Below are 23,905 nucleotides of genomic sequence, written 5' to 3'. Positions count from 1 at the left end.
AGAGAGGGAGGGGGGGGACTGAGAGAGAGGGAGGGGGGGGACTGAGAGAGAGGGAGGGGGGGGACTGAGAGAGAGGGAGGGGGGGGACTGAGAGAGAGGGAGGGGGGGGACTGAGAGAGAGGGAGGGGGGGGACTGAGAGAGAGGGAGGGGGGGGACTGTGGGAGAGAGAGAGGGGGAGGGGGGGGACTGTGGGAGAGAGAGAGGGGGAGGGGGGGGACTGAGAGAGAGGGAGGGGGGGGACCGAGAGAGAGAGAGAGAGAGGGAGGGGGGGACCGAGAGAGAGGGAGGGGGGGGACCGAGAGAGAGAGAGAGGGAGGGGGGGTCTGTGAGAGAGAGAGAGGGAGGGGGGGGACTGTGGGAGAGAGAGAGGGAGGGGGGGGGACTGTGGGAGAGAGAGAGGGAGGGGGGTGACTGTGGGAGAGAGAGAGGGAGGGGGGTGACTGTGGGAGAGAGAGAGGGAGGGGGGGACTGTGGGAGAGAGAGAGGGAGTGGGGGGACTGTGGGAGAGAGAGAGGGAGGGGGGGACTGTGGGAGAGAGGGAGGGAGGGGGGGACTGTGGGAGAGAGAGAGGGAGGGGGGGGACTGTGGGAGAGAGAGAGGGAGGGGGGGGACTGTGGGAGAGAGAGAGGGAGGGGGGGGACTGTGGGAGAGAGAGAGGGAGGGGGGGACTGTGGGAGAGAGGGGAGGGGGCTGTGGGAGAGAGAGAGGGGGGGGGACTGTGGGAGAGGGAGAGAGAGAGGGGGGGGACTGAGAGAGAGAGAGGGGGGGGACTGTGGGAGAGAGAGAGGGAGGGGGGGGACTGTGGGAGAGAGAGAGAGGGAGGGGGGGGACTGTGGGAGAGAGAGAGGGGGAGGGGGGGGACTGTGGGAGAGAGAGAGGGGGAGGGGGGGGACTGAGAGAGAGGGAGGGGGGGGGACCGAGAGAGAGAGAGAGGGAGGGGGGGACCGAGAGAGAGGGAGGGGGGGGACCGAGAGAGAGAGAGAGAGAGGGAGGGGGGGTCTGTGAGAGAGAGAGAGGGAGGGGGGGGACTGTGAGAGAGAGAGAGGGAGGGGGGGGACTGTGGGAGAGAGAGAGGGAGGGGGGGGACTGTGGGAGAGAGAGAGGGAGGGGGGGGACTGTGGGAGAGAGAGAGGGAGGGGGGGACTGTGGGAGAGAGAGAGGGAGGGGGGGGGACTGTGGGAGAGAGAGAGGGAGGGGGGGGACTGTGGGAGAGAGAGAGGGAGGGGGGTGACTGTGGGAGAGAGAGAGGGAGGGGGGGACTGTGGGAGAGAGAGAGGGAGTGGGGGGACTGTGGGAGAGAGAGAGGGAGGGGGGGACTGTGGGAGAGAGAGAGAGGGAGGGGGGGACTGTGGGAGAGAGAGAGGGAGGGGGGGGACTGTGGGAGAGAGGGAGGGGGGGGACTGTGGGAGAGAGAGAGGGAGGGGGGGGACTGTGGGAGAGAGAGAGGGAGGGGGGGACTGTGGGAGAGAGGGGGGGGGCTGTGGGAGAGAGAGAGGGGGGGGGGACTGTGGGAGAGGGAGAGAGAGAGAGGGGGGGGACTGAGAGAGAGAGAGGGGGGGGGACTGTGGGAGAGAGAGAGAGGGAGGGGGGGGACTGTGGGAGAGAGAGAGGGGGAGGGGGGGGACTGTGGGAGAGAGAGAGGGGGAGGGGGGGGACTGTGGGAGAGAGAGAGGGGGAGGGGGGGGACTGAGAGAGAGGGAGGGGGGGGGACCGAGAGAGAGAGAGAGAGGGAGGGGGGGACCGAGAGAGAGGGAGGGGGGGGACCGAGAGAGAGAGAGAGGGAGGGGGGGGTCTGTGAGAGAGAGAGAGGGAGGGGGGGGACTGTGAGAGAGAGGGAGGGGGGGGACTGTGGGAGAGAGAGAGGGAGGGGGGGGACTGTGGGAGAGAGAGAGGGAGGGGGGGGACTGTGGGAGAGAGAGAGGGAGGGGGGGGACTGTGGGAGAGAGAGAGGGAGGGGGGGGGACTGTGGGAGAGAGAGAGGGAGGGGGGGGACTGTGGGAGAGAGAGAGGGAGGGGGGGGACTGTGGGAGAGAGAGAGGGAGGGGGGTGACTGTGGGAGAGAGAGAGGGAGTGGGGGGACTGTGGGAGAGAGAGAGGGAGGGGGGGACTGTGGGAGAGAGAGAGGGAGGGGGGGACTGTGGGAGAGAGAGAGGGAGGGGGGGGACTGTGGGAGAGAGGGAGGGGGGGGACTGTGGGAGAGCGAGAGGGAGGGGGGGGACTGTGGGAGAGAGAGAGGGAGGGGGGGACTGTGGGAGAGAGGGGGGGGGGCTGTGGGAGAGAGAGAGGGGGGGGGACTGTGGGAGAGGGAGAGAGAGAGGGGGGGGACTGAGAGAGAGAGAGGGGGGGGGACTGTGGGAGAGAGGGAGGGGGGGGACTGTGGGAGAGAGAGAGGGGGAGGGGGGGGACTGTGGGAGAGAGAGAGGGGGAGGGGGGGGACTGAGAGAGAGGGAGGGGGGGGACCGAGAGAGAGACAGAGGGAGGGGGGGACCGAGAGAGAGGGAGGGGGGGACCGAGAGAGAGAGAGAGGGAGGGGGGGTCTGTGAGAGAGAGAGAGGGAGGGGGGGGACTGTGAGAGAGAGAGAGGGAGGGGGGGGACTGTGGGAGAGAGAGAGGGAGGGGGGGGACTGTGGGAGAGAGAGAGGGAGGGGGGGGACTGTGGGAGAGAGAGAGGGAGGGGGGGACTGTGGGAGAGAGAGAGGGAGGGGGGGGGACTGTGGGAGAGAGAGAGGGAGGGGGGGGACTGTGGGAGAGAGAGAGGGAGGGGGGTGACTGTGGGAGAGAGAGAGGGAGGGGGGGACTGTGGGAGAGAGAGAGGGAGTGGGGGGACTGTGGGAGAGAGAGAGGGAGGGGGGGACTGTGGGAGAGAGAGAGGGAGGGGGGGACTGTGGGAGAGAGAGAGGGAGGGGGGGGACTGTGGGAGAGAGGGAGGGGGGGACTGTGGGAGAGAGAGAGGGAGGGGGGGGACTGTGGGAGAGAGAGAGGGAGGGGGGGACTGTGGGAGAGAGGGGGGGGGGGCTGTGGGAGAGAGAGAGGGGGGGGGACTGTGGGAGAGGGAGAGAGAGAGGGGGGGGACAGAGAGAGAGAGGGGGGGGACTGAGAGATAGGGAGGGGGGGGACTGTGGCAGAGAGAGGGGGGGGCTGTGGAGAGAGAGAGGGGGGGGGACTGTGGGAGAGGGAGAGGGAGGGGGGGGACTGTGGGAGAGGGAGGGGGGGACTGTGGGAGAGGGAGAGAGAGGGGGGGGGGACTGAGAGAGAGGGAGGGGGGGGACTGAGGGAGGGAGAGGGGGGGTGACAGACAGAGAGGGAGGGAGAGGGGGGGGGACTGAGAGAGAGGGAGGGGGGCTGAGAGAGAGGGAGGGGGGGACTGTGGGAGAGAGGGGGGGGGGCTGTGGGAGAGAGAGAGGGGGGGGACTGTGGGAGAGGGAGAGAGAGAGGTGGGGGACTGAGAGAGAGAGAGGGGGGGGACTGTGGCAGAGAGAGGGGGGGGCTGTGGAGAGAGAGAGGGGGGGGGACTGTGGGAGAGGGAGAGGGAGGGGGGGACTGTGGGAGAGGGAGGGGGGGACTGTGGGAGAGGGAGAGAGAGGGGGGGGGACTGAGAGAGAGGGAGGGGGGGGACTGAGGGAGGGAGAGGGGGGGTGACAGAGAGGGAGGGAGAGGGGGGGGGAACTGAGAGAGAGGGAGGGGGGACTGAGAGAGAGGGAGGGGGGACTGAGAGAGAGGGAGGGGGGGACTGAGGGAAAGAGAGAGAGGGGGGGGACTGTGAGAGAGAGAGGGAGGGGGGGACTGTGGGAGAGAGGGAGGGGGGGGACTGTGAGAGAGAGAGGGAGGGGGGGACTGTGGGAGAGAGAGGGGGGGGACTGTGAGAGAGGGAGGGGGGGGACTGTGAGAGAGGGAGGGGGGGGACTGTGAGAGAGGGAGGGGGGGGACTGTGAGAGAGGGAGGGGGGGGTGACAGAGAGGGAGGGAGAGGGGGGGGGACTGAGAGAGAGGGAGGGGGGACTGAGAGAGAGGGAGGGGGGACTGAGAGAGAGGGAGGGGGGGACTGAGGGAAAGAGAGAGAGGGGGGGGACTGTGAGAGAGAGAGGGAGGGGGGGACTGTGGGAGAGAGGGAGGGGGGGGACTGTGAGAGAGAGAGGGAGGGGGGGACTGTGGGAGAGAGAGGGGGGGGACTGTGGGAGAGAGGGGGGGGACTGTGAGAGAGGGAGGGGGGGGACTGTGAGAGAGGGAGGGGGGGGACTGTGAGAGAGGGAGGGGGGGGACTGTGAGAGAGGGAGGGGGGGGGACTGTGAGAGAGGGAGGGGGGGGACTGTGAGAGAGGGAGGGGGGGGGACTGTGAGAGAGGGAGGGGGGGGGACTGTGAGAGAGGGAGGGGGGGGGACTGTGAGAGAGGGAGGGGGGGGGACTGTGAGAGAGGGAGGGGGGGGGGACTGTGAGAGAGGGAGGGGGGGGGACTGTGAGAGAGGGGGGGGGGGGGACTGTGAGAGAGGGAGGGGGGGGGACTGTGAGAGAGGGAGGGGGGGGGACTGGGAGAGAGGGAGAGAGGGAGGGGGGGGACTGGGAGAGAGGGAGGGGGGGGACTGGGAGAGAGAGAGAGAGGGAGGGGGGGGACTGGGAGAGAGGGAGGGGGGGGACTGGGAGAGAGAGAGAGAGGGAGGGGGGGGACTGGGAGAGAGAGAGAGGGAGGGGGGGGATTGGGAGAGAGAGAGAAAGGGAGGGGGGGGACTGGGAGAGAGAGAGAGAGGGAGGGGGGGGACTGGGAGAGAGAGGGAGGGGGGGGACTGGGAGAGAGGGAGGGGGGGGACTGGGAGAGAGAGAGAGAGGGAGGGGGGGGACTGGGAGAGAGGGAGGGGGGGGACTGGGAGAGAGAGAGAGAGGGAGGGGGGGGACTGGGAGAGAGAGAGAGAGGGGGACTGTGAGAGAGGGAGGGGGGGGGACTGTGAGAGAGGGAGGGGGGGGGGACTGTGAGAGAGGGAGGGGGGGGGACTGTGAGAGAGGGAGGGGGGGGGACTGTGAGAGAGGGAGGGGGGGGGACTGTGAGAGAGGGAGGGGGGGGGACTGTGAGAGAGGGAGGGGGGGGGACTGTGAGAGAGGGAGGGGGGGGGGACTGTGAGAGAGGGAGGGGGGGGGACTGTGAGAGAGGGAGGGGGGGGGACTGTGAGAGAGGGAGGGGGGGGGACTGTGAGAGAGGGAGGGGGGGGGACTGTGAGAGAGGGAGGGGGGGGGACTGTGAGAGAGGGAGGGGGGGGGACTGTGAGAGAGGGAGGTGGGGGGACTGTGAGAGAGGGGGGGGGGGGACTGGGAGAGAGGGAGAGAGGGAGGGGGGGGACTGGGAGAGAGGGAGAGAGGGAGGGGGAGGATTGGGAGAGAGAGAGAGAGGGAGGGGAGGGACTGGGAGAGAGAGAGAGGGAGGGGGGGGGGACTGGGGGAGAGAGAGAGAGAGAGGGGGGGGGACTGGGAGAGAGAGAGAGAGAGAGGGAGGGGGGGACTGGGAGAGAGAGAGAGGGAGGGGGGGGACTGGGAGAGAGAGAGAGAGGGAGGGGGGGATTGGGAGAGAGAGAGAGAGGGAGGGGGGGGACTGGGAGAGAGAGGGAGGGGGGGGGACTGGGAGAGAGGGAGGGGGGGGACTGGGAGAGAGAGAGAGAGAGGGAGGGGGGGGACTGGGAGAGAGGGAGGGGGGGGACTGGGAGAGAGAGAGAGAGGGAGGGGGGGGACTGGGAGAGAGAGAGAGAGGGGGACTGTGAGAGAGGGAGGGGGGGGGGACTGTGAGAGAGGGAGGGGGGGGACTGTGAGAGAGGGAGGGGGGGGGACTGTGAGAGAGGGAGGGGGGGGGACTGGGAGAGAGGGAGGGGGGGGACTGGGAGAGAGGGAGGGGGGGGACTGGGAGAGAGAGAGAGAGGGAGGGGGGGACTGGGAGAGAGAGAGAGAGGGAGGGGGGGATTGGGAGAGAGAGAGAGGGAGGGGTGGGGACTGGGAGAGAGAGAGAGGGAGGGGGGGGACTGGGGGAGAGAGAGAGAGGGAGGGGGGGGACTGGGGGAGAGAGAGAGAGAGGGGGGGGGGGGACTGGGAGAGAGAGAGAGAGAGAGAGGGAGGGGGGGGACTGGGAGAGAGAGAGAGAGGGAGGGGGGGGACTGGGAGAGAGAGAGAGAGGGAGGGGGGGGATTGGGAGAGAGAGAGAGAGAGGGAGGGGGGGGACTGGGAGAGAGAGAGAGAGGGAGGGGGGGGACTGGGAGAGAGAGGGAGGGGGGGGACTGGGAGAGAGGGAGGGGGGGGACTGGGAGAGAGAGAGAGAGGGAGGGGGGGGACTGGGAGAGAGGGAGGGGGGGGACTGGGAGAGAGAGAGAGAGGGAGGGGGGGGACTGGGAGAGAGAGAGAGAGGGAGGGGGGGGACTGGGAGAGAGAGAGAGAGGGAGGGGGGGGACTGGGAGAGAGAGAGAGAGGGAGGGGGGGACTGGGAGAGAGAGAGAGGGAGGGGGGGGACTGGGAGAGAGAGAGAGAGGGAGGGGGGGGACTGGGAGAGAGAGAGAGAGAGGGAGGGGGGGGACTGTGGGAGAGAGAGAGGGAGGGGGGGGACTGTGGGAGAGAGGGAGGGGGGGGACAGTGGGAGAGAGAGAGAGGGAGGGGGGGACTGTGGGAGAGAGAGGGGGGGACTGTGGGGGAGAGAGAGGGAGGGGGGGGACTGAGGGAGGGGGGGGACTGTGGGAGAGAGAGAGGGAGGGGGGGGACTGTGGGAGAGAGAGAGGGCCGGGACTGTGGGGGAGAGAGAGGGAGGGGGGGGACTGTGGGAGAGGGAGGGGGGGGCACTGTGGGAGAGGGAGGGGGGGGCACTGTGGGAGAGGGAGGGGGGGGACGGTGGGAGAGGGAGGGGGGGGACGGTGGGGGAGAGAGGGAGGGGGGGGAAGGTGGGAGAGGGAGGGGGGGGGAAGGTGGGAGAGGGAGGGGGGGGACGGTGGGAGAGGGAGGGGGGTGGGGGGGGACTGTGGGAGAGAGAGAGGGAGGGGGACGGTGGGAGAGGGAGGGGGGTGGGGGGGGACGGTGGGAGAGGGAGGGGGGTGGGGGGGGACTGTGGGAGAGGGAGAGGGAGGGGGGGGACTGTGGGAGAGAGAGGGAGGGGGGGGGACTGTGAGAGAGAGAGGGAGGGGGGGGACTGTGAGAGAGAGAGGGAGGGGGGGGACTGTGAGAGAGAGATGGAGGGGGGGGACTGTGGGAGAGAGAGGGGGGGGACTGTGGGAGAGAGAGGGGGGGGACTGTGGGAGAGAGAGGGGGGGGACTGTGGGAGAGAGAGGGGGGGGACTGTGAGAGAGAGACAGAGAGAGGGAGGGGGGGGACTGAGAGAGAGGGAGGGGGGGGACTGAGAGAGAGGGAGGGGGGGGACTGAGAGAGAGGGAGGGGGGGGACTGAGAGAGAGGGAGGGGGGGGACTGAGAGAGAGGGAGGGGGGGGACTGAGAGAGAGGGAGGGGGGGGACTGAGAGAGAGGGAGGGGGGGGACTGAGAGAGAGGGAGGGGGGGGACTGAGAGAGAGGGAGGGGGGGGACTGAGAGAGAGGGAGGGGGGGGACTGAGAGAGAGGGAGGGGGGGGACTGAGAGAGAGGGAGGGGGGGGACTGAGAGAGAGGGAGGGGGGGGACTGAGAGAGAGGGAGGGGGGGGACTGAGAGAGAGGGAGGGGGGGGACTGAGAGAGAGGGAGGGGGGGGACTGAGAGAGAGGGAGGGGGGGGACTGAGAGAGAGGGGGAGGGGGGACTGAGAGAGAGGGAGGGGGGGGACTGAGAGAGAGGGAGGGGGGGGACTGAGAGAGAGGGAGGGGGGGGACTGAGAGAGAGGGAGGGGGGGGACTGAGAGAGAGGGAGGGGGGGGACTGAGAGAGAGGGAGGGGGGGGACTGAGAGAGAGGGAGGGGGGGGACAGAGAGAGGGAGGGGGGGGACTGAGAGAGAGGGAGGGGGGGGACTGTGGGAGAGGGAGAGAGGGAGGGGGGGGACTGAGAGAGAGGGAGGGGGGGGACTGAGAGAGAGGGAGGGGGGGGACTGAGAGAGAGGGAGGGGGGGGACTGAGAGAGAGGGAGGGGGGGGACTGAGAGAGAGGGAGGGGGGGGACTGAGAGAGAGGGAGGGGGGGGACTGAGAGAGAGGGAGAGGGGGGACTGAGAGAGGGGGAGGGGGGGACTGTGGGAGAGAGAGAGAGGGAGGGGGGGGACTGTGGGAGAGAGAGGGAGGGAGGGGGGGGACTGTGGGAGAGAGAGAGAGGGAGGGGGAGGACTGTGGGAGAGAGAGAGAGGGAGGGGGGGGGACTGTCGGAGAGAGAGAGGGGGAGGGGGGGGACTGAGAGAGAGGGAGGGGGGGGACTGAGAGAGAGGGAGGGGTGGGACTGTGGGAGAGAGAGAGGGAGGGGGGGACTGAGAGAGAGAGAGAGAAAGGGGGGGACCGAGAGAGGGAGGGGGGGGACTGTGGGAGAGAGAGAGGGAGGGGGGGGACTGTGAGAGAGAGAGAGAGGGAGGGGGGACTGTGGGAGAGAGAGAGGGAGGGGGGGGACTGTGGGAGAGAGAGAGGGAGGGGGGTGACTGTGGGAGAGAGAGAGGGAGGGGGGGACTGTGGGAGAGAGAGAGGGAGGGGGGGACTGTGGGAGAGAGAGAGGGAGGGGGGGGACTGTGGGAGAGAGAGAGGGAGGGGGGGACTGTGGGAGAGAGAGAGGGAGGGGGGGGACTGTGGGAGAGAGGGAGGGGGGGGACTGTGGGAGAGGGAGAGGGACGGGGGGGGACTGTGGGAGAGGGAGAGGGACGGGGGGGGACTGTGGGAGAGGGAGAGGGACGGGGGGGGACTGTGGGAGAGGGAGAGGGACGGGGGGGGACTGAGAGAGAGGGAGGGGGGGGACTGTGGGAGAGAGAGAGGGGGAGGGGGGGGACTGAGAGAGAGGGAGGGGGGGGGACTGAGAGAGAGGGAGGGGGGGGGACTGAGAGAGAGGGAGGGGGGGGACTGAGAGAGAGGGAGGGGGGGGACTGAGAGAGAGGGAGGGGGGGGACTGAGAGAGAGGGAGAGGGGGGACTGAGAGAGAGGGAGAGGGGGGACTGTGGGAGAGAGAGAGAGGGAGGGGGAGGACTGTGGGAGAGAGAGAGAGGGAGGGGGGGGACTGTCGGAGAGAGAGAGGGAGGGGGAGGACTGTGGGAGAGAGAGAGAGGGAGGGGGGGGACTGTCGGAGAGAGAGAGGGAGGGGGAGGACTGTGGGAGAGAGAGAGAGGGAGGGGGGGGACTGTCAGAGAGAGAGAGGGGGAGGGGGGGGACTGAGAGAGAGGGAGGGGGGGGACTGAGAGAGAGGGAGGGGTGGGACTGTGGGAGAGAGAGAGGGAGGGGGGGACTGAGAGAGAGAGAGAGAAAGGGGGGGGACCGAGAGAGGGAGGGGGGGGACTGTGGGAGAGAGAGAGGGAGGGGGGGGACTGTGAGAGAGAGAGAGAGGGAGGGGGGACTGTGGGAGAGAGAGAGGGAGGGGGGGGACTGTGGGAGAGAGAGAGGGAGGGGGGTGACTGTGGGAGAGAGAGAGGGAGGGGGGGACTGTGGGAGAGAGAGAGGGAGGGGGGGGGACTGTGGGAGAGAGAGAGGGAGGGGGGGACTGTGGGAGAGAGAGAGGGAGGGGGGGGACTGTGGGAGAGAGGGAGGGGGGGGACTGTGGGAGAGGGAGAGGGACGGGGGGGGACTGTGGGAGAGGGAGAGGGACGGGGGGGGGGACTGAGAGAGAGGGAGGGGGGGGGACTGTGGGAGAGAGAGGGGGGGGGCTGTGGAGAGAGAGAGGGGGGGGGACTGTGGGAGAGGGAGGGGGGGGACTGTGGGAGAGGGAGAGAGAGGGGGGGGACTGAGAGAGAGGGAGGGGGGGGACTGAGGGAGGGAGAGGGGGGGTGACTGAGAGAGGGAGGGAGAGGGGGGGGGACTGAGAGAGAGGGAGGGGGGACTGAGAGAGAGGGAGGGGGGGACTGAGGGAAAGAGAGAGAGGGGGGGGGACTGAGAGAGAGGGAGGGGGGGTACTGAGGGGGAGAGAGAGAGGGGGGGGACTGTGAGAGAGAGAGAGAGAGGGAGGGGGGGACTGTGGGAGAGAGAGGGAGGGGGGGACTGTGGGAGAGAGAGGGAGGGGGGGGACTGTGAGAGAGAGAGGGAGGGGGGGACTGTGGGAGAGAGAGGGGGGGGACTGTGGGAGAGAGAGGGGGGGGAATTGTGAGAGAGAGACAGAGAGAGGGAGGGGGGGACTGTGGGAGGGAGGGGGGGGACTGTGAGAGAGGGAGGGGGGGGACTGTGAGAGAGGGAGGGGGGGGACTGTGAGAGAGGGAGGGGGGGGACTGTGAGAGAGGGAGGGGGGGGACTGTGAGAGAGGGAGGGGGGGGACTGAGAGAGAGGGAGGGGGGGCTGAGAGAGAGGGAGGGCGGGCTGAGAGAGAGGGGGGGGGGGACTGAGAGAGAGGGAGGGGGGGGACTGAGAGAGAGGGAGGGGGGGGACTGGGAGAGAGAGAGAGGGGGAGGGGGGGGACTGGGAGAGAGAGAGAGAGGGATGGGGGGGACTGGGAGAGAGAGAGAGAGGGAGGGGGGGACTGGGAGAGAGAGAGAGAGGGAGGGGGGGGACTGGGAGAGAGAGAGAGAGGGAGGGGGGGGACTGGGAGAGAGAGAGAGAGGGAGGGGGGGGACTGGGAGAGAGAGAGAGAGGGAGGGGGGGGACTGGGAGAGAGAGAGAGAGGGAGGGGGGGGACTGTGGGAGAGAGAGAGGGAGGGGGGGGACTGTGGGAGAGAGGGGGGGGGGGGACAGTGGGAGAGAGAGAGGGAGGGGGGGGACTGTGGGAGAGAGAGGGGGGACTGTGGGAGAGAGGGAGGGGGGGGTACTGTGGGAGAGAGGGAGGGGGGGGGACTGTGGGAGAGAGAGAGGGAGGGGGGGGACTGTGGGAGAGAGAGAGGGAGGGGGGGGACTGTGGGAGAGAGAGGGAGGGGGGGGACTGTGGGAGAGAGAGGGGGAGGGGGGGACTGTGGGAGAGAGAGGGGGGGACTGTGGGAGAGAGAGGGGGGGACTGTGGGAGAGAGAGGGGGGGACTGTGGGAGAGAGGGAGGGGGGGGGACTGTGGGAGAGAGGGAGGGGGGGGACTGTGGGAGAGAGAGAGGGAGGGGGGGGACTGTGGGAGAGAGAGAGGGAGGGGGGGGACTGTGGGAGAGAGAGAGGGAGGGGGGGGACTGTGGGAGAGAGAGAGGGAGGGGGGGGACTGTGGGAGAGAGAGAGGGAGGGGGGGGACTGTGGGAGAGAGAGAGGGAGGGGGGGGACTGTGGGAGAGAGAGAGGGAGGGGGGGACTGTGGGAGAGAGAGAGGGAGGGGGGGGACTGTGGGAGAGAGGGAGGGGGGGACTGTGGGAGAGAGAGAGGGAGGGGGGGGACTGTGGGAGAGAGAGAGGGAGGGGGGGACTGTGGGAGAGAGAGGAGGGGGGGACTGTGGGAGAGAGAGGAGGGGGGGACTGTGGGAGAGAGAGGGGGGGGGCTGTGGGAGAGAGAGAGGGGGGGGACTGTGGGAGAGGGAGAGGGACGGGGGGACTGTGGGAGAGGGAGAGAGAGGGACGGGGGGGACTGGGAGAGAGAGAGAGGGAGGGGGGGGACTGGGAGAGAGAGAGAGAGGGAGGGGGGGGACTGGGAGAGAGAGGGAGGGGGGGGACTGTGGGAGAGAGAGAGAGAGGGAGGGGGGGGACTGTGGGAGAGAGAGAGAGAGAGGGAGGGGGGGGACTGGGAGAGAGAGAGAGAGGGAGGGGGGGGACTGGGAGAGAGAGAGAGAGAGGGAGGGGGGGGGTGGGAGAGAGAGGGAGGGGGGGGGACGGTGGGAGAGGGAGGGGGGGGACGGTGGGAGAGGGAGGGGGGGACGGTGGGAGAGGGAGGGGGGTGGGTGGGGACTGTGGGAGAGAGAGAGGGAGGGGGACGGTGGGAGAGGGAGGGGGGTGGGGGGGGACTGTGGGAGAGGGAGGGGGGGGGACTGTGGGAGAGAGAGGGAGGGGGGGACTGTGGGAGAGAGAGAGGGAGGGGGGGGACTGTGGGAGAGAGAGAGGGAGGGGGGGGACTGTGGGAGAGAGAGAGGGAGGGGGGGGACTGTGGGAGAGAGAGAGGGAGGGGGGGGACTGTGGGAGAGAGAGAGGGAGGGGGGGGACTGTGGGAGAGAGAGAGGGAGGGGGGGGACTGTGGGAGAGAGAGAGAGAGGGAGGGGGGGGACTGTGGGTGGGAGAGAGAGAGAGAGAGGGAGGGGGGGACTGTGGGAGAGAGGGAGGGGGGGACTGTGGGAGAGAGAGAGGGGGGGGACTGTGGGAGAGAGGGGGGGGACTGTGGGAGAGAGGGGGGGGACTGTGGGAGAGAGAGAGGGGGGGGACTGTGGGAGAGAGAGAGGGGGGGGACTGTGGGAGAGAGAGGGGGGGGGACTGTGGGAGAGAGAGAGGGGGGGGACTGTGGGAGAGAGAGGGGGGGGACTGTGGGAGAGAGAGTGGGGGGAACTGTGGGAGAGAGAGTGGGGGGGGGGACTGTGGGAGAGAGGGGGGGGCTGTGGGAGGGAGAGGGGGGGGGCTGTGGGAGAGAGGGGGGGTGCTGTGGGAGAGAGGGGGGGGGCTGTGGGAGAGAGGGGGGGGCTGTGGGAGAGAGGGGGGGGCTGTGGGAGAGAGGGGGGGGACTGTGGGAGAGAGGGAGGGGGGAATGTGGGAGAGAGGGAGGGGGGAATGTGGGAGAGAGGGAGGGGGGAATGTGGGAGAGAGGGAGGGGGGTGGGACTGTGGGAGAGAGGGAGGGGGGGTGGGACTGTGGGAGAGAGGGAGGGGGGAGACAGTGGGAGGGGCGGGACTGTGGGAGAGAGGGGGGGGACTGGGAGAGAGGGAGGGGGGACTGTGGGAGACACGGAGGGGGGGTGGGACTGTGGGAGAGAGGGAGGGGGGAGACTGTGGGAGGGGCGGGACTGTGGGAGGGGCGGGACTGTGGGAGGGGCGGGACTGTGGGAGAGAGGGAGGGGGGAACTGTGGGAGCGAGGGAGGGGGGGTGGGACTGTGGGAGAGAGGGAGGGGGGAGACTGTGGGAGGGGCGGGACTGTGGGAGAGAGGGGGGGGACTGTGGGAGAGAGGGGGGGTACTGTGAGGGAGGGGCGGGACTGTGGGAGAGAGGGGGCGGGACTGTGGGAGAGAGGGGGCGGGACTGTGGGAGAGAGGGGGCGGGACTGTGGGGGAGGGGGGGGACTGTGAGGGAGGGGGGGGGCTGTGGGAGAGGGGGGCGACTGTGGGAGAGAGGGAGGAGGGGGGGGACTGTGGGAGAGAGGGAGGAGGGGGGGGACTGTGGGAGAGAGGGAGGAGGGGGGGACTGTGGGAGAGAGGGAGGAGGGGGGGGACTGTGGGAGAGAGGGAGGAGAGGGGGGACTGTGGGAGAGAGAGGGAGGAGGGGGGGGACTGTGGGAGAGAGAGGGAGGAGGGGGGGGGACTGTGGGAGAGAGAGGGAGGAGGGGGGGGACTGTGGGAGAGAGAGGGAGGAGGGGGGGGACTGTGGGAGAGAGAGGGAGGAGGGGGGGGACTGTGGGAGAGAGAGGGAGGAGGGGGGGACTGTGGGAGAGAGAGGGAGGAGGGGGGGGACTGTGGGAGAGAGAGGGAGGAGGGGGGGGACTGTGGGAGAGAGAGGGAGGAGGGGGGGGACTGTGGGAGAGAGAGGGAGGAGGGGGGACTGTGGGAGAGAGAGGGAGGAGGGGGGGGACTGTGGGAGAGAGAGGGAGGAGGGGGGACTGTGGGAGAGAGAGGGAGGAGGGGGGACTGTGGGAGAGAGAGAGAGGGGGGGGACTGAGAGAGAGGAGGGGGAGGGAGGGAGGGGGACTGTGGCAGAGAGGGAGGGGGGGGACTGTGAGAGGGAGGGGGGAGGGAGGGGGACTGTGGGAGAGGGGGAGGAGGGGGGGGACTGTGGGAGAGAGGGAGGAGGGGGGGGACTGTGGGAGAGAGGGAGGAGGGGGGGGACTGTGGGAGAGAGAGAGAGGGGGGGGACTGAGAGAGAGGAGGGGGAGGGAGGGAGGGGGACTGTGGCAGAGAGGGAGGGGGGGGACTGTGAGAGGGAGGGGGGAGGGAGGGGGACTGTGGGAGAGGGGGAGGAGGGGGGGGACTGTGGGAGAGAGGGAGGAGGGGGGGGACTGTGGGAGAGAGGGAGGAGGGGGGGGGACTGTGGGAGAGAGGGAGGAGGGGGGGGACTGTGGGAGAGAGGGAGGAGGGGGGGGACTGTGGGAGAGAGGGAGGAGGGGGGGACTGTGGGAGAGAGGGAGGAGGGGGGGACTGGGAGAGAGAGGGGGGGACTGTGGGAGAGAGGGAGGAGGGGGGGGACTGTGGGAGAGAGGGAGGAGGGGGGGGACTGTGGGAGAGAGGGAGGAGGGGGGGACTGGGAGAGAGGGGGGGGGACTGGGAGAGAGAGGGGGGGGGACTGGGAGAGAGAGGGGGGGGGACTGGGAGAGAGAGGGGGGGGGGACTGGGAGAGAGAGGGGGGGGGACTGTGTGAGAGAGAGGGGGGGGGACTGTGGGGGAGAGAGAGGGGGGGGGACTGTGGGGGAGAGAGAGGGGGGGGGACTGTGGGGGAGAGAGAGGGGGGGGGACTGTGGGGGAGAGAGAGGGGGGGGGACTGTGGGGGAGAGAGAGGGGGGGGGACTGTGGGGGAGAGAGAGGGGGGGGGACTGTGGGGGAGAGAGAGGGGGGGGGACTGTGGGGGAGAGGGAGGAGGGGGGGACTGTGGGAGAGAGGGAGGAGGGGGGGTACTGTGGGAGAGAGGGAGGAGGGGGGGGACTGTGGGAGAGAGGGAGGAGGGGGGGACTGGGAGAGAGAGGGGGGGACTGTGGGAGAGAGGGGGGGGGGACTGTGTGAGAGAGAGGGGGGGGGACTGTGTGAGAGAGGAGGGGGGAACTGTGGGAGAGGGGGAAGGGGGGGAACTGTGGGAGAGAGGGAAGGGGGGGAACTGTGGGAGAGAGGGAAGGGGGGGAACTGTGGGAGAGAGGGAAGGGGGGGAACTGTGGGAGAGAGGGAAGGGGGGGGGACTGTGGGAGAGAGGGAGGGGGGGGACTGTGGGGGAGAGAGCCGGGGGGGGGGGTTTGTTAAGGGGGAGGGTTTGGGGGGGTTGCGTGTGAGGGGAAGGTGGACGAGGCGGCGGGCGAGGGGATGGCGGGGGGAAGGTGTGTGAGGGGGAGGCGGGGGGGGGAGGGTGTGCGAGGAGGAGGTGGGGGGGAGGGGGTGTGTGTGGTGGGGGGGGAGGGGGTGTGTGTGGTGGGGGGGGAGGGGGTGTGTGTGGTGGGGGGGGAGGGTGTGTGTGTGGTGGGGGGGGAGGGTGTGTGTGTGGTGTGGGGGGAGGGTGTGTGTGTGGTGGGGGGGAGGGTGTGTGTGTGGTGGGGGGGGAGGGTGTGTGTGTGGTGGGGGGGGAGGGTGTGTGTGTGGTGGGGGGGGGAGGGTGTGTGTGTGGTGGGGGGGGAGGGTGTGTGTGTGGTGGGGGGGGAGGGTGTGTGTGTGGTGGGGGGGGAGGGTGTGTGTGTGGTTGGCGGAGAGGGTGTGTGTGTGGTGGGGGGGGGAGGGTGTGTGTGTGGTGGGGGGGGGAGGGTGTGTGTGTGGTGGGGGGGGGAGGGTGTGTGTGTGGTGGGGGGGGGAGGGTGTGTGTGTGGTGGGGGGGGGAGGGTGTGTGTGTGGTGGGGGGGGGAGGGTGTGTGTGTGGTGGGGGGGGGAGGGTGTGTGTGTGGTGGGGGGGGGAGGGTGTGTGTGTGGTGGGGGGGGGAGGGTGTGTGTGTGGTGGGGGGGGGAGGGTGTGTGTGTGGTGGGGGGGGGAGGGTGTGTGTGTGGTGGGGGGGGGAGGGTGTGTGTGTGGTGGGGGGGGAGGGTGTGTGTGTGGTGGGGGGGGGAGGGTGTGTGTGTGGTGGGGGGGGGAGGGTGTGTGTGTGGTGGGGGGGGGAGGGTGTGTGTGTGGTGGGGGGGGGAGGGTGTGTGTGTGGTGGGGGGGGGAGGGTGTGTGTGTGGTGGGGGGGGGAGGGTGTGTGTGTGGTGGGGGGGGAGGGTGTGTGTGTGGTGGGGGGGGGGAGGGTGTGTGTGTGGTGGGGGGGGGAGGGTGTGTGTGTGGTGGGGGGGGGAGGGTGTGTGTGTGGTGGGGGGGGGAGGGTGTGTGTGTGGTGGGGGGGGGAGGGTGTGTGTGTGGTGGGGGGGGGAGGGTGTGTGTGTGGTGGGGGGGGGGAGGGTGTGTGTGTGGTGGGGGGGGAGGGTGTGTGTGGGGGGGGGAGGGTGTGTGGGGGGGAGGAGTGGGTGTGTGTGGGGGGGGGAGGGTGTGTGTGGGGGGGAGTGTGTGTGTGGGGGGGGGGAGGGTGTGTGTGGGGGGGGGAGGGTGTGTGTGGGGGGGGGAGGGTGTGTGTGGGGGGGGGAGGGTGTGTGTGGGGGGGGGGAGGGTGTGTGTGGGGGGGGGAGGGTGTGTGTGGGGGGGGGAGGGTGTGTGTGGGGGGGGGAGGGTGTGTGTGGGGGGGGGAGGGTGTGTGTGGGGGGGGGGAGGGTGTGTGTGGGGGGGGGGGAGGGTGTGTGGGGGGGGGAGGGTGTGTGAGGGGGAGGTGGGGGGGAGGGTGTGTGAGGGGGGGAGGGTGTGTGAGGGGGAGGTGGGGGGGAGGGTGTGTGAGGGGGAGGTGGGGGGGAGGGTGTGTGAGGGGGAGGTGGGGGGGAGGGTGTGGGAGTGGGGGGGAGGGTGTGTGAGGGGGAGGTGGGGGGAGGTTGGGTGGGGAGGGTGTGTGTGGGGGGGGGGGGAGGGTGTGTGAGGGGGAGGTTGGGTGGGGAGGGTGTGTGTGGGGGGGGGGAGGGTGTGTGAGGGGGAGGGTGTGGGAGTGGGGGGAGGGTGTGTGAGGGGGAGGGGGAGGTGGGGGGAGGTTGGGTGGGGAGGGTGTGGGGGGGGGGGGGAGGGTGTGTGAGGGGGAGGTTGGGTGGGGAGGGTGTGTGTGGGGGGGGGGGGAGGGTGTGTGAGGGGGAGGTTGGGGGGGGTGTGTGTGTGAGGGGGTCGGTGTGTGGTGCATGGCCGGAGAGAGACTGGACATTGGGCTGGTTTGAAGAGGAGAGATCCCCTTCTATTGGGTTCATTTGTGAGCGTTTCATGTTGATGGCTCTTCATGCTTCTCTTCCCAGTCCCTCACCCAACGGCCAACATCTTGCCCTTTCGATTATTTATTCGACTCAGTCACCCTCGGTCCACTCAAAGTCTCATTGAGGCATGAAACACATTTCCGATGTTACTTCTATTACAAGTGTTTTGATTGGGAAATGTGCTGTCTTTGCAGGGTGTCCTTGGATATTATTTTATAAATAAGGCAATGGCAGAATGACATGAACCAGTTATTATTTGTTAACTTGTGTTTGTAAATTGCTTTTGTCACTGAGCCAGTGTAACATCAGTGTGTGCCTTGGATGTCATAGTTTCAGAATATTTGAGCATTAATACATAGGTATGGGGAGACAGCAGTCAGATTTGCAAGTGAGATAAAAGAATGGTCTGTGAATAACTGAAGATGAATGTGAGTTTTAATGACACAGCTCTATGAGAAATACTTTTTTTTTACTGTGATCAGGATTTGTCTGCATGGCTGACTGAGCCAGCATTTATTGCCCATCCCTTATTTCCCCAGAGAAGGTGGTGATGGGCTGCTGCCTTACTCGCTGCAGTATTCTCAATGTACAGCTAGTCCAGTTCAGTTCAGTTTCTGGTCAGTGGTAATCCTGTAGAAAATGCAACTGAATATCAAAGGCAGTTGGCTGACTTCTCTCGGAGATAGTAAACCTTTAAAATAATTAGAGGAATTGTGACTTGATGTTCAGTATTCAGTGTGATGGAAATTCAGTGAAATTATCCCAGGAATGAGTATTGCTTCTCTCTCAATATAGCTGAAGTCAGGCTTCTAAAATGCATTGTTAACAGCGTAACCTTAAGTTCAATTGAGAATGTAAAGGAAATAGAATCAAATCCAGGAGAAACTCAGTGGGTCTGGCAGTAATCTGAGGAGAACACAGTGGTCCTTCTGAAGCTAAAAGAAGTATGCTTTCAGCTGCAGCAGTTGGAGCTCAACAGCAATTGTTTTTTCATCACAGGTGCATCTGTTCCCTTTCTGTTTTGCTGAGGGATTGTATTAGGTAACAGAGGCAGGTGCTATAGAAAAGCACACACTGAGCCTCATAAGGTATTAGGGGAGAGTGAAACGTGGAAGCATAGGTGGTTAGTAGTGTGTGTTAGTGATGGACGCAAGGGTGTGGGAGGCATTGGTGATAGGTTGCTCAAAGAACAAAAGATCTCACGAAAAAGGGCTACAGCTTTTGTGATTATATTACCATTATCGAGGGTAGGTAGGAAATGCCACAATTTGATCAGTGGGAGGAAGTGGCCTAGTATTATCATTAAGGAGAAAGTGAGGACTGCAGATGCTGGAGATCCAAGGAACAGGAGAAGGGCTTCCTGAAGAAGGACTTATGCCCGAAACGTCGATTCTCCTGTTCCTTGGATGCTGCCTGACCTGCTGCGCTTTTCCAGCAACACATTTTCAGCTATAGTATTATCATTAGACCATTAATCCAGAGACCATGGTAATGTTCTAGACACTTGAGTTTGAATCATGCCATGGCAGATGGTAGAATTTTCATTCAGTATAAATCTGAATAACCAAGAAGCATTTCCAATTATCAGGAAAAACCTGTTTGGTTCATTAATGTCCTTCAGGCATATCCTTTCCTGGTCTGGCCTAAATGTAACTCCATACAGACAGCAATGTGGCTCACTCTTGGCTGATTAGCAATAGGCAACAACTAGCCAGTGACACCCACATTCTGTTGTTGAGTTAATAAAATAAAGTTGTGATTCTGCTGAGTGGTGGAGCAGGCATGAAGGGCCAAATGGTCTACTCATAATTTATTCTCCATGCATAGTCAATCAGCCAGCTGCACTAAATGTTACAACAGTCTCAGCAGCCTGTTGGTTATATAAGTCTCCATTGGTGAATGGAGACTCAGTCTCCCACTTAATGTCTACTGTGAACCTTGGCTTCAGCTCCACACCACTTCACTTCTACTGTATGTAGAAGCACATTATTCAGCAAGTTCTGCTGTAAGGGTGAATATACTGATTCTGTACTGTACATGTGCGTTATTGCAAGTGTAGAGGGAACGTTCTTCTAATTCTGCACTCCAGGTAGTGGTTTCTCATCCCTGTAGGTGTTGCTTTGATTGACGATTCCTGACAGTCACAAAATACTCATTACTATCTTTATTTGCAGGGATTTTCTGCCTCGTGGTTCTGGAATTGTTACTCGCCGGCCACTTGTTCTGCAGCTCATCAATGCAAAAACAGGTAAGTATATTTTTGAGTTTTGCTATAGTTTGGAGGTAAAAGTGGGTGTGACAGTTTGGTAACTTCTAACAAACTGTTTAAAGTCTGGTTGGCCCTCTGGAATCAGCATGCACTCTCCAACACGGTCACTGCTCTGTTCCCAAGAAATTGGTATCTCTGGTCAGGCTCCTCAAGTTGGTATCTCTGGTCAGGCTCCTCAAGTCGACACCATTTGATAAGATCAAGGCTGATCTGATTGTGGTCTTAACAGTTTGGACTTTTCAGCTTGTATTTGCATAATGTTTGTTTATCACTTTTTATTCATTTCATGGGATTTGGATTTCACTGGTCCAACATTTATTGCCCATCTCTAATCTAGGGGCAGAGAAGAGGAGAATCCCTAAGTGAGAAGGCAAGGGTGCCCCTCACTTGCTGTCGAGCTCATACTCTCTCCAGTGAGATTACCACTTCATCGAGAGAACTGTATTTTTTAATGGAATTCAAGTCCATGCTTTTAGTGAGGGATTTATTTCAGTACTCGCACTCTCTTAGCTCACTGATTATTACCCTCCTATATTGAATCAACCAGTTCAAACCCAGTTTAGATATTTTTTTAATCATCCTGTTCAGACCTGTTATTACACACCTCTGGAGCAGATGGGACTTGAACCTAGCCCTCCTGGCTCAGAGGCTGCTTACCACTCTGCAAAGGTCTCCTTCAAGCCCAGTTAACCTTGAACTAGTATATGTACCAGCTTTTTCCTCATTCCATTAGGTCCCAGGCATTCCTTAAAACTATTAATGTGGGTAACTTGCAGGTGAAAGTATTCCTGCTGCTCTTGTCCTTTAGATGGTCGTGGCTTGGAAGCTGTCTAAAGAGCTTTGAATTTCTACGGTGCAGTGCAGATGGTACGCGTTGCTACCATTTTGCATCAGTGATTGAGGGAATGACTTGGAGAAGGTATTGGATACGGTGTCTGTAAAGTGGTCAGCTTTGTCTGGATGGTATAAGCTGCCTAACTGTTGTTGAACTATACTCATCCAGGCAAATGGCAAGTATTCCATCACTCTTGACTTGTACGTGTAAAGACGTGGTGATGTAACAGTAATGTCACTGGTTGACTCTTAAATACTGTCCAGGCAAGTAAGGATGGCAATAAATGCTAGCCTAGCCAGGGCTACCCACATCCTGTGAACAAAGTTTTTTAAAAAAGTTGAGCAGTATTTGGGGAGTTGTGATGTGAGTTAGCTGTTACAGAGTTGCCAGATCTTTGAAAAAGTAATGTGCTGTGGAGCCCATTATTATGCTCTACTTGGATTTCCAGAAGACATTTGACAAAATTCCACATAAATAAGTTATTGTGCAAGGTAGAAGCTTGTGGTGTAATGGGCTGCATACCAGCACGGGTAGAAGACTTGCTAGCTTATTGAAAACACTGTATACGTAAATGGGTCGTTATCTGATTGGCTGGGGCTCCAACCTTTTACAATTCAATTCAACATTAATGAGAGGATCAAAGATATGGTGGTTAAATTTGCAGATGATGCAATGATACAAAGGAATGTATGTTGTGGAAATGACAACACTGGAATGCTGTCCTTTACTTTGAGAGTTTAGAGTGAGAGGGGAAAGATATAAAAGAGACTTAAAGGGCAACCTTTTCACACAGAGGTTGGTGTGTGTATGGAATGAGCTGCCAGAGGAAGTGGTGGATGCTGGTACAATTGCAACATTTAAAAGGCATTTGGATGGGTATATGAATAGGAAGGGTTTGGAGGAATATGGGCCGGGTGCTGGCAGGTGGGACTAGATTGGGTTGGGATATCTGGTCGGTATGGATGGGTTGGACCGAAGGGTCTGTTTCCATGCTGTACATCTCTATGACTATGACTAAGTTCTGCTTTGGTTATGAGAGGCGGCCTGGTGACTCACTGGTTAGCACCGCTGCCTCACAGCGCCAGAGACACAGGTTCAATTCCTGCCTCTGGCAACTGTCAGTGTGGAGTTTGCACATTCTCCCCATATCTGTGTGGATTTCCTGCAGATGCTCCGGTTTCTTCCCAGAGTCCAAAGATGTACAGGTTCGGTGAATTGGCTATGCTAAATTGCCCATAGTGTTAGGTGCATCAGTCAGGGGTAAGTATAGGGTAGGGGAATGGGTGTGGGTGGGTTACTCTTCGGCGGGTCGACTTGGACTTGTTGGGCCAAAGAGCCTATTTTCATACTGTAGGGAATCTAATCTTATACAGAACATTGATAAGAGTACCTTTAAAACAGTGTGGGCAGGTTTGGTCTCCTTATGTAAAGAAAGATATAAATGCATTGGAAGTGGTTCATAAGAGGTTTACTTGATAGGAATGTAATATGTTTTACAAGGGTAATTAGGCAAACTGGGCTAAGAGTAGAGAGTGATTTGATTGAACTTTGTAAGATCCTGAGCAGACTTGGAAAAGGTATCTACTTTTGTGGGTATGTCGAGAACTATGGGTCACTGTCGTGAAGTTCTGGGTTGCCCTCAGAACGGGTATGGGGAAATCTGTTCCCATTTGAGAAGGTTGTGCCACTTTGCTATACTCTGCCTGAAAGAGGTGGAGGTGGCGTCATTGAGTATTTTTGAAGTATACGTGGATGGGTCCTTGTTAAATTCTCAGGGAATTGTAAGCATGTGGAATTTGGAACACAAACAAATCATTTGCAATTTGATTGAATGGCTTCCTTCTAACTTATGGCATATCGTCTTGTATATCTGCCAATCCTCCTCCTGGCAGAGTATCAAACTAAGGGGTATGTTTTTAAGCTGAGAGGAAAAAGATATTAAAAAAGACACAAGGGGCAACTTTAAGAGGGTGATTCATGTGTGGAATGAACTGCCAGAGGAAGCAGTGAGTGCAGTTACAGTTACAATGCTTAAAAGACATTTGGTTAAGTACATGAATAGGAAAGGTTTGGAAGGTTATGAGCCATGTGCAGACAGGTGGGAACATGGTCAGCGTGGACTCGTTGGACAGAAGAGTTGTTTTCAGTGCTGTAAGACACTACTCTATTCACTTGCAGTTGCTCTCATCCATACAAACTGCAAAGGCATTCAAAGTTTTGGAAAATTGTACGGTCTGAGACTCCTTCACTTCTGAATACCCAACCCAGGCTCCCTTTCTGTCTCAACTTGCTGTCCTGATCATGGTCCAAATCTGTAGCACACAGCCTAAAGCTTGTAACTGTCTTCTGGAACAAAGTATCCAGGTAATGTTTCCCTATCCTGATGCATTGCAGTGGCCAAAGCTCAGACCCCATGTCATCAACTCAGTGCCAGGGTTTCTTGAGTTGCAGACACTTAAGCCAATAATCATATCTGCAATTAAGTGTCTTAACAGCTCCCCCCATACTATAGCTACAACACCACACTGGCCCTGCCAACCTAATTATGTTTCATTTAACTAATCAGGTTGCAGGTTTTTATTTCCCCTAATTTGAATGAATGTGGAGAGCAAGAATAGAATAAATGCTCACCATCCAATCACTTGCCTTGTTTCCTTTTTAATCATAGAATCCCTACATGTGTAGAAACAGGCCATTTGACCTAACAAGTCCACACCGACCCTCTGAAGAGTAATCTACCAAGGCACGTTCCCCTACCCTATTACTCTACTCTACATTTCCCTTGACTGATGCACCTAACCTCCACACCCTAAACACTATGGGCAATTTTAGCATGTCAATCCACCCTAACCTGCACATCTTTGGACTGTGTGAGGAAACCAGAGCACCTGGAGGAAACCCGTGCAGACTCCACACAGACAGTCGCCCGAGGCTGGAATCAGGCTTGGGCCCTTGGTGCTGTGAGGCTGATGTATCATGTTTCAATTTTCTGTCTGAGTCCACAGACATAACCCCATCACTCTTTAAACTCTCATCTTCTAAACAAGAGCTCATCTGCATTGGTGAGACCGCATCTGTAGTACTGTGAACAGTTTTGCACCCTGTATTTAAAGGTATTACTTCATTGGAGGCAGTTCAGAGAAGGTTCACAAGGATGATCCTGGTATGAGGGGGTTGTTTCATGAGTAAAGGCTAAATGGATTGGGACTCGACTCACTGGCGTTTAGATGAATGAGAGGTGATCTCATTGAAATGTATAGGATTCTTGAGGGGCTAGACAGAAGAAATGCTGAGATGATGTTCCCCCTCATTGGCAAATAAAATTAAGGAGAATCTTAGAGTTTTGACAAGTACATTAATGACAAAAGGGTAACCAGGGAGAGAATAGGGCCCCTCAAAGATCAGCAAGGCGGCCTTTGTGTGGAGCCGCAGAAAATGGGGGAGGTCATTTGAGTGGGAGCAGCGGCCGAGTAAAGGCGAACCCGGGAGACTACAGCTAAGGTAAAACAGTTTGTTTCAAAATTACTTACCTGTAGCGGGCAGCGGTGTTTTTTATTCTCTCTTCACAAAAAGAGCGGGAGCAGCAGAGGAAGTGACGGCAAGCAGAGGGGCAGCCGGGAAGGAGAACTGTGAGTATAAATACTCACCCTTTAATCACCAACGGTCATTTGAGTGGGAGCAGCGGATGTGAGGTTGGAGCGCATAGCTGGGCGGGAAGCTA

At 62.2% G+C, this 23,905-nt stretch overlaps 1 protein-coding gene across 8 annotated transcripts in view; it reads left to right on the top strand.

The window, feature by feature from the left end:
- The window catches only part of dnm2a (dynamin 2a), an 89,982-nt gene that overhangs the window by 19,954 nt on the left and 46,123 nt on the right, over positions 1–23,905 (top strand). For all 8 annotated transcript variants that reach the window (XM_087983434.1, XM_087983433.1, XM_087983429.1 and 5 more), the window contains exon 2: positions 19,255–19,328. In XM_087983434.1, the coding sequence (XP_087839560.1) occupies positions 19,255–19,328 (74 nt within the window). The remainder of the gene's footprint in view (positions 1–19,254; positions 19,329–23,905) is intronic.

The sequence above is a fragment of the Chiloscyllium plagiosum genome, unplaced genomic scaffold (genome assembly GCF_037043375.1).
Source record: "Chiloscyllium plagiosum isolate Xiang-an unplaced genomic scaffold, Cpla_swu_hap1 HiC_scaffold_45, whole genome shotgun sequence".
Lineage (NCBI taxonomy): Eukaryota > Metazoa > Chordata > Chondrichthyes > Orectolobiformes > Hemiscylliidae > Chiloscyllium > Chiloscyllium plagiosum.
Note: the sequence above shows the minus strand (reverse complement) of the source record. Positions and strands in the feature narration are given on the sequence as shown.